General features: G+C 36.8%; 1 protein-coding gene across 1 annotated transcript; it reads left to right on the top strand.

The window, feature by feature from the left end:
• The first annotated feature begins 923 nt into the window (after nucleotides 1–923).
• On the top strand, nucleotides 924–1,613 carry LOC140173217 (uncharacterized). The gene has a single exon (XM_072195989.1). The coding sequence runs from the start codon at nucleotides 924–926 to the stop codon at nucleotides 1,611–1,613; it is 690 nt and encodes a 229-aa protein (XP_072052090.1).
• Nucleotides 1,614–12,384: the final 10,771 nt, after the last annotated feature.

Genomic DNA, 12,384 nt, shown 5'->3' on the forward strand with positions numbered 1-12,384 from the left:
CACGTTCGAAGATGGAAGCAATCAGTAAACATGGAGGATAATCACATCTCCTCTTTTCTTGTATGGGCACAATTTTGGGGATTGCCCGAACAACACAAAAAATGCTTGAGGTTGGCCGAAAATTGGGTGGGAGACTTAGACAAATTGAAGATCTTGCTCTATTTGAAGTTCGAGGCAAAGATACACGCATAGTAAAGGCTAAAGTGGAACTGAACGATGAAAAAAAGAGTGAGGGATACACTAAAATTGCTTGATCCTAATAAGAAAAACTGGAAATTGGAGTTCACTATGAATGTATAGGAGTGTTCTGTACTTATTGTGTGAAATTGGGGCATGAACCTAAGAACTGCCAAACTTTTATTGATGATTATACCCAAAACAATATCAAGGAAGATAGAGTTCGTGAATGGCTTAAGGTAGATTAGGTCAGAAGGCGTTTAACGGAAAAGAGAGCTTCCTTCAATCTTAATCAACCTCAGGAAGGTTCTGTTCCAGCTCAACCGAAGAAAAAATCTCCACCTGCATGACTTTTTGATAGTTTCTCAAAATTGAGTGTACAAGATGATCAGAAAAAATAGAATAATGAAAAAATTGTTGCCAATTCGTGTTCTAGAGCTGAAAAAGAGGGTGAATCAGATAACACTGGTACGGCTACTGATACTAATTCTTCTTCTAATTCTTTATTGGATATATCCTATCCCTTAAATAATGTCTAACACAATAATAGTGTCATGTCCAAGTTTAGAAAGGAGAATAAAAAACCAAACCTGAAACAACTTGCCAGAAAGTCCGTGGTAGGTTTCAAATGGAGGAGTGGAAGTCATGTTACTGAAGATATTTTCTAAGAAAATTTCTCTCAATGATATTGTCTCTGATGCTATGACGGTGGAGGGTGCCAGCCTTCAAGTGGCACCCAATGGAATATGAAACTGCTATTGTGGAATTGTCGGGGTTTGGGGAGACCCCTGACAATCCACAATCTTAAAGGGATTTGTAAATCCTACTCTCCCAAGGTTGGTTGTATCTGTGAAACAAAAAATCTGTCTCGACAAGTTGAAGCAAAACTAAGATCTTGTGGTTTCAAAGAATTGTTTATTGTGGATCTGGATGGATTATATGGGGGTTTGGCAATGGCATGGAGGGATGATTGCACTGTCCAGATTTTACAGCATGGTAGATTCTTCATGGCGGCATCAGTTTTAACAACTGATTCTAATGATCCCTATGGTGTTCTAGGTGTTTATCTCAGTTCAAATGATCAACACAGAATGGCTCAGTTTGCTGAATTAACTTCTGTCACCCAACAGTTCCATGGTAAGGTTGTGTTAATGAGTGATTTTAATTCCATTTCAAATCAATTGGAGAAAGCAGGTGAGGGTGTTAAATCTCCTTCTCCTATTGAAACTTTTAATAATTTTATTGATGATAATTCCCTGATTGATATTGGTATGGTTGGAAGACCATTCACTTGGTCGAATAGGCAGTATGGTGATGAGTTGATACAGGAGAGACTAGATCGATTTCTGGAAGGAGTTGATTGGCAACAACTCTATCCTAATACATCAGTTCTTAGACTGTCAGAATCAGGTCGGATCATTCCCCTTTTCTCTTAGACTCTAATCCAAGAACTGAGAGATCTAAACGGCGATTTAAATTCCAAGAAAGATGGTGTTCCAACCATGAAATAAGGCAGATTTTTAGAGAGGTCTGACACGAACAGATTGATGGTTCATCTATGTATATGATAGCTCAAAAAATAAAGCGTTGTTGGCATAAGATTGTCAGATGGCAGTAAGAAAACAGATCTAATTTGAATGTGGAGATTGATTCACTACTATCTGAATTAGAGGAATTTCGTTTAGCAGGAATTCATGGAGGCGACATTGATGAGTCCATATTTGATGATAATTTTTGGCTTGGATTAGATGGATTTCATCACATAAACCTACACTTATTCACTAAAATAGCATACTTTTGTGTTTTGTCCCTGAATTGAGCCTAAATGTGAAAACATGCATTTTTGTGCCTATATTGAGAAATTTAATTCCACTTTTATTCCATTCAATGCCGTGATGTGTTTGTTGAGTGATTTCATGTCCTAGAGACAATAATGGATAAGCAAAAGTGGAAGGAAGCATGCAAAAAAAGGAAAACACATGAAGAAAACAAAGGAGAAGCACAAAGCCATATGTGCATACTCACAACATCCTGTGCGTACGCACAAGAGCAGAATCAGTAAGTGTGCGTACGCACAATACTCCGTGCGTGCGTACAAGAAGATAGATCAGCATATGTGTGTACGCACACATATGTGCGTATGTGTGCATACGCACAGGAACCAGCGCATGACTTCATTAATGAGGCGTGTGGCTCGCGATTTTGGGGGCCTCTTGGTCCAGTTTTGGATGTGCTGATGCTAAATTAAAGTGCTATATGAAGGGGAAATGACCACATATCAAATCATTAGGACTTAGATAGTTTTAGAATATAATTTTAGGAGTAGGAGTAGTGTAGTTAGAATGCTCTCTTAGGGTTAATGTAGTTTTCATTGTAGCATTTTATAGTTTCAAGTTTTTATCTTGGGTTGATCAACTCTTTTGTAAGTACTCTTTAATTTCTCTTTAATTACATCACATTTACTCTCATTTTCTTTTGGTTCAAGTTACTTTGTTTATATATGCAATTTTGGTTTCTTGAAGTTTTGATTGATAAATTTAATGTTTTATGCTTTCTTTATACTTGATTGCATGTTTATTGTTGATATTGTGAATAGTTGGTTATAGTTTTCTATTTTTCCTTGTAATTTTCCATGCTTTACTTTTATGCCCACAAGGTGTTTGTGAAAATGCCAACTTTAGATTTTGAGTAGATTTTTACACCTTGGCTTGGGATTTGAGTTCTTAAGATACTAGAGTCATAATGTCTGATATTTAGTGGCAATTCTCGGGTAGTTAGTTGACTCTTGTTTCCATTGACGCTAGCTTTTCACCAAGTTAAATGGTGAGTTAGCTAGGACTTATGGATTAAGGACAATTATGCTTGCTTGACTTACTCCTCGATGTTAGGGATAGACGATGCGAGATTGACTCATCATAGTTGCCATAGTCATGGTTATGACGATGATAGGATTCCTTAATTCTCATTCCCAAGTCAAGGCTCTTTTGTGCATTTATAGCATTTTCACTAGTTTTGACCTTGTTTCCTTTTAATTACATTAATTCCAATTTTGAGAATCTCTTAGTTCTTTTATCTCTTAGTTCCTTTAATCTTTCGTTCTTTGATTTCAAAACCGCTTTTTCTCACAACCGAAAGTGTGACATTTCAGTTGCATTCCTAGGGAGAACGACCCGAAGTTTAATTACTCTCGGTATTATTTTTAATTTTGTCAGGGACATGCAATCGGTGTTATGTTTTTGGTTGTTGTGAATATGTTAATATTGTAAATAGCACTTTTTGGTTGTTTGTTAGCTTTTGTTAGTAGGTTTTGTTTATATTTTCTTTATGACTCATCCACATCATTACCATAATTCACCCCTATGGAACCCAAACACTTACCTTTCTAGTCACCAATTCTGTACACCATCACCTCACTATATACAAAACCAAAATTCTTACCCTCATGAGTTTGATTGTCAACCTTGATCACCTCAAATTTCATCTTTATATATGGCTCAATCCACACAAGAATCACTCCAAGTGCTTATTCAAGAATAAACAGAGTTCTAGAAGAAGTAAGAGCAAGTCATGTCTACCTTAGCGAAAACCTTGGATCGGTTAGCTTCATTGCGTTCATGCCACAACCAAGAAATACTCGTGGATGAATGTGTGAAATCAAGCGAAGAGTGTGAAATGAAGGAAAGATTGAAAAATCAAGTAGAAGATGCCAAGTCACAACATGAAGCACAAGAGGAGATGAATGAAGAGTTGATGGAAATTGATCAAGTGGACTCCATCATTCATGATTTTTTGTCCAACTTGGTCAATCCCTTCAATGACCCTCATGAGCCTCCCTTGATTGAATTTGAAGATGTTGATGTGAACTTTACACAACCTCCTATTTTTTACTTGAGTGCTGATGAGAAAGATTTAAAGGATGATGAGAAAGATTTAAAGGAGGTTGATGAAGATTTTAGCTACCAAGAAGTGAAGGCAATTGTATAAGAGCAAATTGAGTGGGTGAAAATTTTACCAACAAGCTTCTTAGGCCCACATCAATATGCTATCTTGGAGATTAATCATCAACTTAAAATCCTTCTTGGAGTAGTAGATGGTGGAGAGAAGAATGTTAATTGACAAGGAAATAGAAAGTTCATCAAGGAAGTCAATTCTACATTTGGAGTTCAACTATGGTGCAAGAGTCAATTGGATAGATTCCGGAGGGTACAAGTGTGTCAATAGTGATTCAAGAGGTCGTTCATCTAAGTGAAAAAGTGAAGATCAACAAGAAGGTGAACAAGAAACTATAGTATGGGATCCGGGCATTAGGTTCAACATTCAACACTTATGGATCCTAGTTGCTAGCTTGGAATTTCTCAAAAGTTTGATGCATTTCATTTGGGACCCCGGAGGTCTATTCAAGAGCAAACTTGGGTGGAGATTCAAGGAGGAGTGGAAATATAAGCCGCCCTAGCAAGAATCTCCTCAAAAAGTCCAACTTGAGGACTTTAAACCAAAGTGCTAGGTGGGAGACACCCCACCATGGTAATCTCTTTTTGCTTTTCTTTCTTGAATAATTAGTTGCATTGCTTAGTTAGTTTAGTTGAATTTTGGTGTTGGCTAGGTAATTTTAGTGGAGTCTTATAGTGTTTTAGAGCTTGAAAACTTGTTTTGGATGTCATGTTTAGTGCCTTAAAGGCATTAAAATTTCTACACAAACAGAGCTCTGTGCGTACGCACCAATCCGTGCGCGCGAACACTTCCTTTATTTTTCGCCATTTGTGGACTTGCACAGCATTGTGTGCATGCACAACCCTCGACACACCATCTGCTCGTAGCACTCGCACCACTTGTGCGTGTGCACCCTATGTCCTTCCCCTCCTGCGTATGTGGCCGCACACACGTGTGCGAGCGCACAAATAAGCCCATTTTGTAAAAAAACCTCTCTGTGCGTGCGCATAGCGTTGTGCGCACGCACAACCTTCGACACACCTTCTGCTTGTAGCGCTCGCACCCAATGTGCGTGGGAACAACCTTTTGATTTTCCTTGTGTGCGACGCACACCCCTTTGTGCTCGTGCACAGAACTTGATACCTCTTCTGTTCGCAGCGCTCGCCCGTGGCTATGCGTGCACATACCCTTTCTTTTCCCTAGTGTGCGCCCACATACTTCTTTGTGCATACACACAAGACGCTTTTTGAACGTTAATTCGAAATGGGAATTATCGCGCTTCACAAACCCCGTCTGACCCCTTTTTCTTCTTTTCTTCTTCTCTGAAGCATACCCATAGCCACCCTCAATCCAGACCACACCACCCAACCACCTCCGTCCGTCCGACGAGCCTACCACTGGCGACCACCGTCGTCCACCCTTCTCTCTTCCCCTTCTCCTTCTTCTTGCCTTTCTCCATTTCTTCTGCTATGTACGCATCACACCTGTTCGCGTCAAGCCTCTGTCGGTGTCTTCAGTTCCAGTGAGCAAACCACTAGCAGTGGCGAAGTTCTGTGCCGCTGCGCCACCACTGCTCCCTACCCCCCCGTTCTTCCTCCTTCTCATCAATGCAGGTTTCATTTATCTCCTCCCCTGTGTCTATTTTTTTCTTTAATTTTCAGTGCTTTTTAATTCTGTTTTCACTAATCTTGTTAGGTTTAGGTTAGTTAATTTGTGTTTTTTGGATTGAATGTTGGCTGATTGAAATTTTTCTGGGTTGATGAATGCCTCTATTGAATTGAAAATATCTGTTTGAAATCGATGCACACCATATGTTTGATAGATTGCCTGAGTGACAATTTTTTGTTCAATTCCTATGTTTGGCCAACATTTGTTCTGGATTTCATTTTCCTTAGGCAATATCATGAAAGCTTGTGCAGTTTTATGTCCTTTTGATGATGTTTGAGATCAAATTTCATTATGCACTTGGTGGATATTCTTGTTACATGCCAAATTGAACTGAAATTTTAACTTTAATTACTTGTTTAGGGTTATATGTTAAGTGCATAGAGTGTTACATTAGTGAATTGAATGAATTGCTTATTCATGTGTTTTTGAACATAAATGATCATATACAATAACTTGTTCTTTGAAATTCTTTTTGAGCAATTCAATTTGATTTTAATCAAGTTATTGCTTTTTGAACATGGGTTATAGTTATGTGATCATTTCCTACTTCTTGACATGAATAAGTATGCTCTTGTCGTGATTAAACTGGTTATTCCCTTGGTGCTAAATTTTGATTGAATCTTACACTATCAAGGCACTGACAGGCGGAAAAATGCCGGTTAAGAAATTTCAGTAAAAATCAGCATTGTAAGTACAGTTGTTAACCGAAAAAAATTTTACTGTCAATTTAGAAAGGGTGTCACAATTTAGAATAATTAACTAGGAGTAGAATTCCCAGGTCGTTTCCCAAAGAGTTAACAAAAGAGTGCAATTTATTGGTCAGGGGTTTTCAAAGAAATTTTTGGAGTTGAAAATTGAAAGATAAATAACTAAAAATTATGCAAAGAGCAGTTAACAAGAGATGTTGTGTATTTAAAATAAAAAGGCCTTGGCTAGGAGAAGATTAATGGAAACTTCTATCCTTGTTGGCTTCCTCAAGTGTAATAGTAAAAGGTTGTTGCTTCTACTTAGTTATCCTCTAACTAATAGAGAAAAGTTAAGTAGGTAATACCAACTCTAATTCACAAGTCCTAATCACCTCCCAAGGAAGAATTAGAGTAAGTGAAAATCCAATTGACAGCAATTTCCAATTACATATTAACACTTGAGTATTCCAACTCAAGGGTTTCCTATTAATCAACTCCAAAGCCAAGTTGAAAGCTCTACTCCATTAACATGAATGCCATTTTCACAAACATGTAAATGGAGTAGATAGGAAACATGGTAATTAAAACTAAATTAATAAAATTAAAATTGGTACTAATAACTAATCAAAAGAAATTTGAAAAGTAATGGAATTAAACATGAAAATGGTTCATTGCAATAATAACTCAAAATTGACAAAATACAAATATGAGTACCAATAACTAAATGGGAAAACGAAAAAGTAAAGGTAATAGAAATTCAAACTATAACGATAAAGACTTCTATCAAAGGTAGTAGCAACTCTCTAAATCCAATCTAAAAGTAGAACTCAGAAAAACTAAGAATCCTAGGAGAAATGGTGATTTTCTCTCTCTAGAATTCAAAAACTGAAAACTAAACTAAAGTGAAAGTGTATGTTTGTCTCAGCTTCACCTCTGCCTTTAATATGGACTTTCGGGCCTGAAATTGGGGAAAAAGGGGCCCAGAAATCGCCCCCAGCAAATTCTGATATCTGCAGCACGTAGCGGAATATCACGCGTCGCTGCACAATTTTCTATCCATGCATACGCATCCCTCCACGCGTACACGTCGCTCCACGCGTATGTGTCGCTGAACTTTCTCCCGGTCACGCTTACGCATCGCTCCACGCGTGTGCGTCGTTGCTCGCCCATGAAATCCTTAATTCCTTGTGTTTCTTCCTCTTTTGTATGCTTCTTCTCCATTCTCTAAGCCATTCCTACCCTATAAATCCTGAAAACAGTTAACAACACATCACAGCTGATGAGCGGATATTTTATACGCTTTTGGGGGTAATTTCATGTAGTTTTTAGTATGTTTTAGTTAGTTTTTAGTATATTTTTATTAGTTTTTAGGCAAAATTCATATTTTTGGACTTTACTATGATTTTGTGTGTTTTTCTATGATTTCAGCCATTTTCTGGCTGAAATTGAGGGAGCTGAGCAAAAATCTGATTTAGGCTGAAAAAGGACTGCTGATGTTGTTGGATTCTGAACTCCCTGCACTCGGAATGGAGTTTTTGGAGATACAGGTGTCCAATTGGTGTGCTCTCAATTGGGGTGGAAAGTAGACATCTAGGGATTTCCAGTAATATATAATACTCCATACTTTGCTCGAAGATAAATGACGTAAACTGGCGTTTAACGCCAGTTATTTGTTCCATTCTGGCGTTAAACGCAAGAAACAGGTTACCAGTTGGAGTTAAACACCCAAAACAGGTTACAACCTATTGTTTAACTCCAGAAACAGCCCAGGCACGTGAAAAGATCAAGTCTCAGCCCCAGCACACACTAAGTGGGCCCCAGAAGTGGATTTCTGCACTATCTATCTTAGTTTACTCATTTTCTGTAAACCTAGGTTACTAGTTTAGTTTTTAAACAACTTTTAGAGATTTATTTTGTACCTCATGACATTTTTAGATCTGAACTTTGTACTCTTTGACGGCATGAGTCTCTAAACTCCACTGTTGGGGGTGAGGAGCTCTGTTGTGTCTCGATGAATTAATGCAATTATTTCTGTTTTCTATTCAAACACGCTTGTTTCTATCTAAGATGTTCATTCGCACTTCAATATGATGGATGTGATGATCCATGACACTCATCACCATTCTCAATCTATGAATGCGTGCCTGACAACCACCTCCGTTCTAGCTTCGATTGAATGAGTATCTCTTAGATTCCTTAATCAGAATCTTCGTGGTATAAGCTAGAATCCATTGGCAGCATTCTTGAGAATCCAAAAAGTCTAAACCTTGTCTGTGGTATTCCGAGTAGGATTCAGGGATTGAATGACTGTGACGAGCTTCAAACTCACAAGGGTTGGGCGTAGTGACAGACGCAAAAGGATCAATGGATCCTATTCCAGCATGAGTGAGAACTGACAGATGATTAGCCGTGCGGTGACAACGCACCTGGACCATTTTTACTGAGAGGACGGATGGTAGCCATTGACAACGGTGATCCACCAACACACAGCTTGCCATAGGAGGAACCTTGCGTGTGTGAAGAAGAAGACATGGGGGAAAGCAGAGATTCAGAAGACAAAGCATCTCCAAAACTCCAACATATTCTCCATTACTGCATAACAAGTATTATTTAATCAATGCTTTCTTGTTCATTTGCAAGTCAACTTATAATTATAATTGATATCCTGACTAAGAGTTAGAAGATAACCATAGCTTCCTTCAAGCCAACAATCTCTGTGGGATCGACCCTTACTCACGTAAGGTATTACTTGGACGATCCAGTGCACTTGCTGGTTAGTGGTACGAATTGTGAAAAGTGTGATTTGCAATTTCGTGCACCAAGTTTTTGGCGCCATTGCCGGGGATTGTTTGAGTTTGAACAACTGATGGTAAATCTTCTTGCTTAGATTAGGAAAATTCTGTCTTTTGGGTCAGAGTCTTTTATTTTCTCTTCAAAAATTTTTCAAAAATATTATTTTTCCTTATTAATTTTTAGTTTTTCTGTGAGTTTAGTGTCACGTTTTAAGTTTGGTGTCAATTGCATGCTTTTCTTTGTCTTTCAATTTTCAAATTGCATGTTCTTTGTTCTTCCTTGATCTTCAAGTTGTTTTTGTTAATTTATTGTTTGATCTTTAGTTTTTTTTGTTTTATGTCTTTTCTTGTTTTTCTTGTGCATTTTCAAATTTTGATTTCAAAAAATTTTATATATATTAAAAATACCTTTTTTAAAACATGTTAAATTTCTAGCTCAGTTGGTTAGAGCATTGTGCTTGTGTTCTTGGTAATGGTGCATCTTCTTTTTAAAACTTTTTCAAAAATAATTTTTCTTTGATTAAATCTTGTGCCAAATTTTAAGTTTGGTGTTTTCTTGTTAATTTTCTTTTAGTTTTCAAAAATTTTCATTGTGGTTTTCTAAAAATTTTAAGTTTGGTGTTCTATCTTCACGTTCTTGTTGTTCTTGTGAGTCTTCAAAGTGTTCTTGAGTCTTCTTTGTGTTTTGATCTTAAAATTTTTAAGTTTGGTGTTCCTTGGTGTTTTCCCTCCAAAATTTTCGAAAACAAGGAGCATTGGATCTAAAAATTTTAAGTCTTGTGTCTTTTGTGTATTCTTCTCTTTCATAATAAAATTCAAAACTCAAAAAATATCTTTTCCTTTAATTGCTCATAATTTTTGAATCTCTTGGGTTGACTTGGTCAAAATTTTTCAAATTATATCCTTTTAAGATTTTTAAAATCATATCTTTTTTCAAAAATATCCTAACCACTTTCTCTCTTCTCACTTTTTCAAAAATCTTCATATAGAATATTTTCAAATCTTTTTTTGATTTTTTATTTTATTTTTATTTTTATCTTAGTTTTTATTTTGTTTTAATCTATTATTTTGAATTTTTTTTAATATAATAAAATAAATAAAACAAATCCACGTCATCTCCCTTTCTCCATCATGGACCTAAGTGAAAATGAACAGTCCATAAGGACTCTGGGGTCATATGCTAACCCCACTACTACTTCATATGGGAGTAGTATCTGTATACCCTCTATCGGAGTTAGTAGTTTTAAGTTAAATCCTCAGCTTTTTATCATGGTACAGCAAAGTTGCCAGTATTCCGGTCTTCCACAGGAAGAACCTACAGAGTTTCTAGCACAGTTTTTACAAATTGCTGACACAGTACATGATAAGGAAGTAGATCAGGATGTCTATAGATTATTACTGTTTCCATTTGCTGTAAAAGACCAAGCTAAGAGGTGGTTAAATAACCAACCTAAGGCTAGCATAAGGACATGGAAACAGCTGTCAGAAAAATTCCTGAATCAATATTTCCCTCAAAAATGGATGACACAGCTAAGGCTAAACATCCAAGGCTTTAAACAAGGAGATAATGAGTCTCTTTATGATGCTGATAAACCCCAATTTTGTGGTTTATCTTGTGCTTATTTTAGAGAATTTTATCACTCTTTCCCACATTTATTCAATGAAATAGCATGGTTTTGCAATTCTCCCTTGATTTGTGCTTAAGTGTAAAAACATGCTTTTTAGGCCCTAAAATTGGTGATTTTAATTCACTTTAAATTCCATTCGATGCCTTGATGTGTTTGTTGAGTGACTTCAGGTTCATAAGGCAAGTATTGGATGGAAGAAGTGAGGAGAAAAGCATGCAAAGTGGGAGAACTCATGAAGAAATGAAGGAACCGTAAAGCTGTCAAGCCTGACCTTTTCGCACTCAAACGACCATAACTTGAGCTACAGAGGTCCAAATGAGGCGGTTCTAGTTGCATTGTAAAGATAAAATCTGGGGCTTCGAAGTGATATAAAATTTGCCATAGTTGCTTCGCGTCTAAGGGACGTGCACGCGCAATGTACGCGTGCACGCCAATTGAGCATGTGGTTCACTAAAGTGAAATTGTGGCCTGCGAATTCTGAAGCACTTTGGGCCCAACCCAACTCATTTCCAATGCTATTTCATGCAAAATTCAAGCTTGGGCAAGGAGAGAGCATATGTTTGGTAGTATAGCACCATGTAGGTTAGTTTCCAGAGAGAGAAGCTCCCTATTCCCTCTAGAATTAGGTTAGGTTAATCCATCTTAGATTTAGGTTTAATTCCATGTTCTCATCTTATTTCCCTTATAATTTCTTGTTCTATTACTCTATTATTCTTAGTTCTCTTGTCAATTTTACTTTTATATCTCTTTTAAGTTTATGAACAATTATGTTGGATCTTGTTTACTTTTAATGTAATTTAATGTTTGTTGTTCTTTTATTGTTGATTTGAGTGGTGAATTTACTTTTCTTGCAATTTATAGTTGTTAGATTTATTATTCTTGCATTTTTACCATGCTTTCCATTTGTAATCACCAAGTGTTTGACAAAATGCTTACTTGGGCTTTAGAGTAGATTTTGAGCATTCTTGGCTTGGAAAGAGTAATTAGGCAATCTTGAGTCATAAAAAACCCAACTCATGTTGGTAATCTAGAGTTGTTAGCTAATATTGTTTCCATTGACGCTAATCTTTTGCTAATTTAATTAGTAAGTTGATTAGGACTTTTGGATTGAGATTAGCTAGTCTTATTAGACTTTCTCTCATGGAAGATAATATGATACCTTCTTCCAATGTTGGAGATGACATAATGAGATAAATTCTTGTTTATATTTGTGACATGATTAATTAGTCTTGTTTGACATTCTCCCTATGTGAAGATGACACGATACCTTCTTCCGTTTGTTGGAGTTGACTAAATAAGATGAATTAATCAATGCATGACTAGGATAGAAAGCTGACGTGGCAGAAATTGGCGAGTTAAAAATTATTATAAGAGATACATTGCAAGTACAGTCCTTAACTAGCCAAAAATCCGCTTATCAATTTAGAAGGGTTGTCACAATATTGAAATCAAAATACTGGGAGTATGAATCCCAGGTCGTCTCCCAACGAGTTGCAGAAAGAT

The sequence above is a fragment of the Arachis hypogaea genome, chromosome 5, assembly GCF_003086295.3.
Source record: "Arachis hypogaea cultivar Tifrunner chromosome 5, arahy.Tifrunner.gnm2.J5K5, whole genome shotgun sequence".
Lineage (NCBI taxonomy): Eukaryota > Viridiplantae > Streptophyta > Magnoliopsida > Fabales > Fabaceae > Arachis > Arachis hypogaea.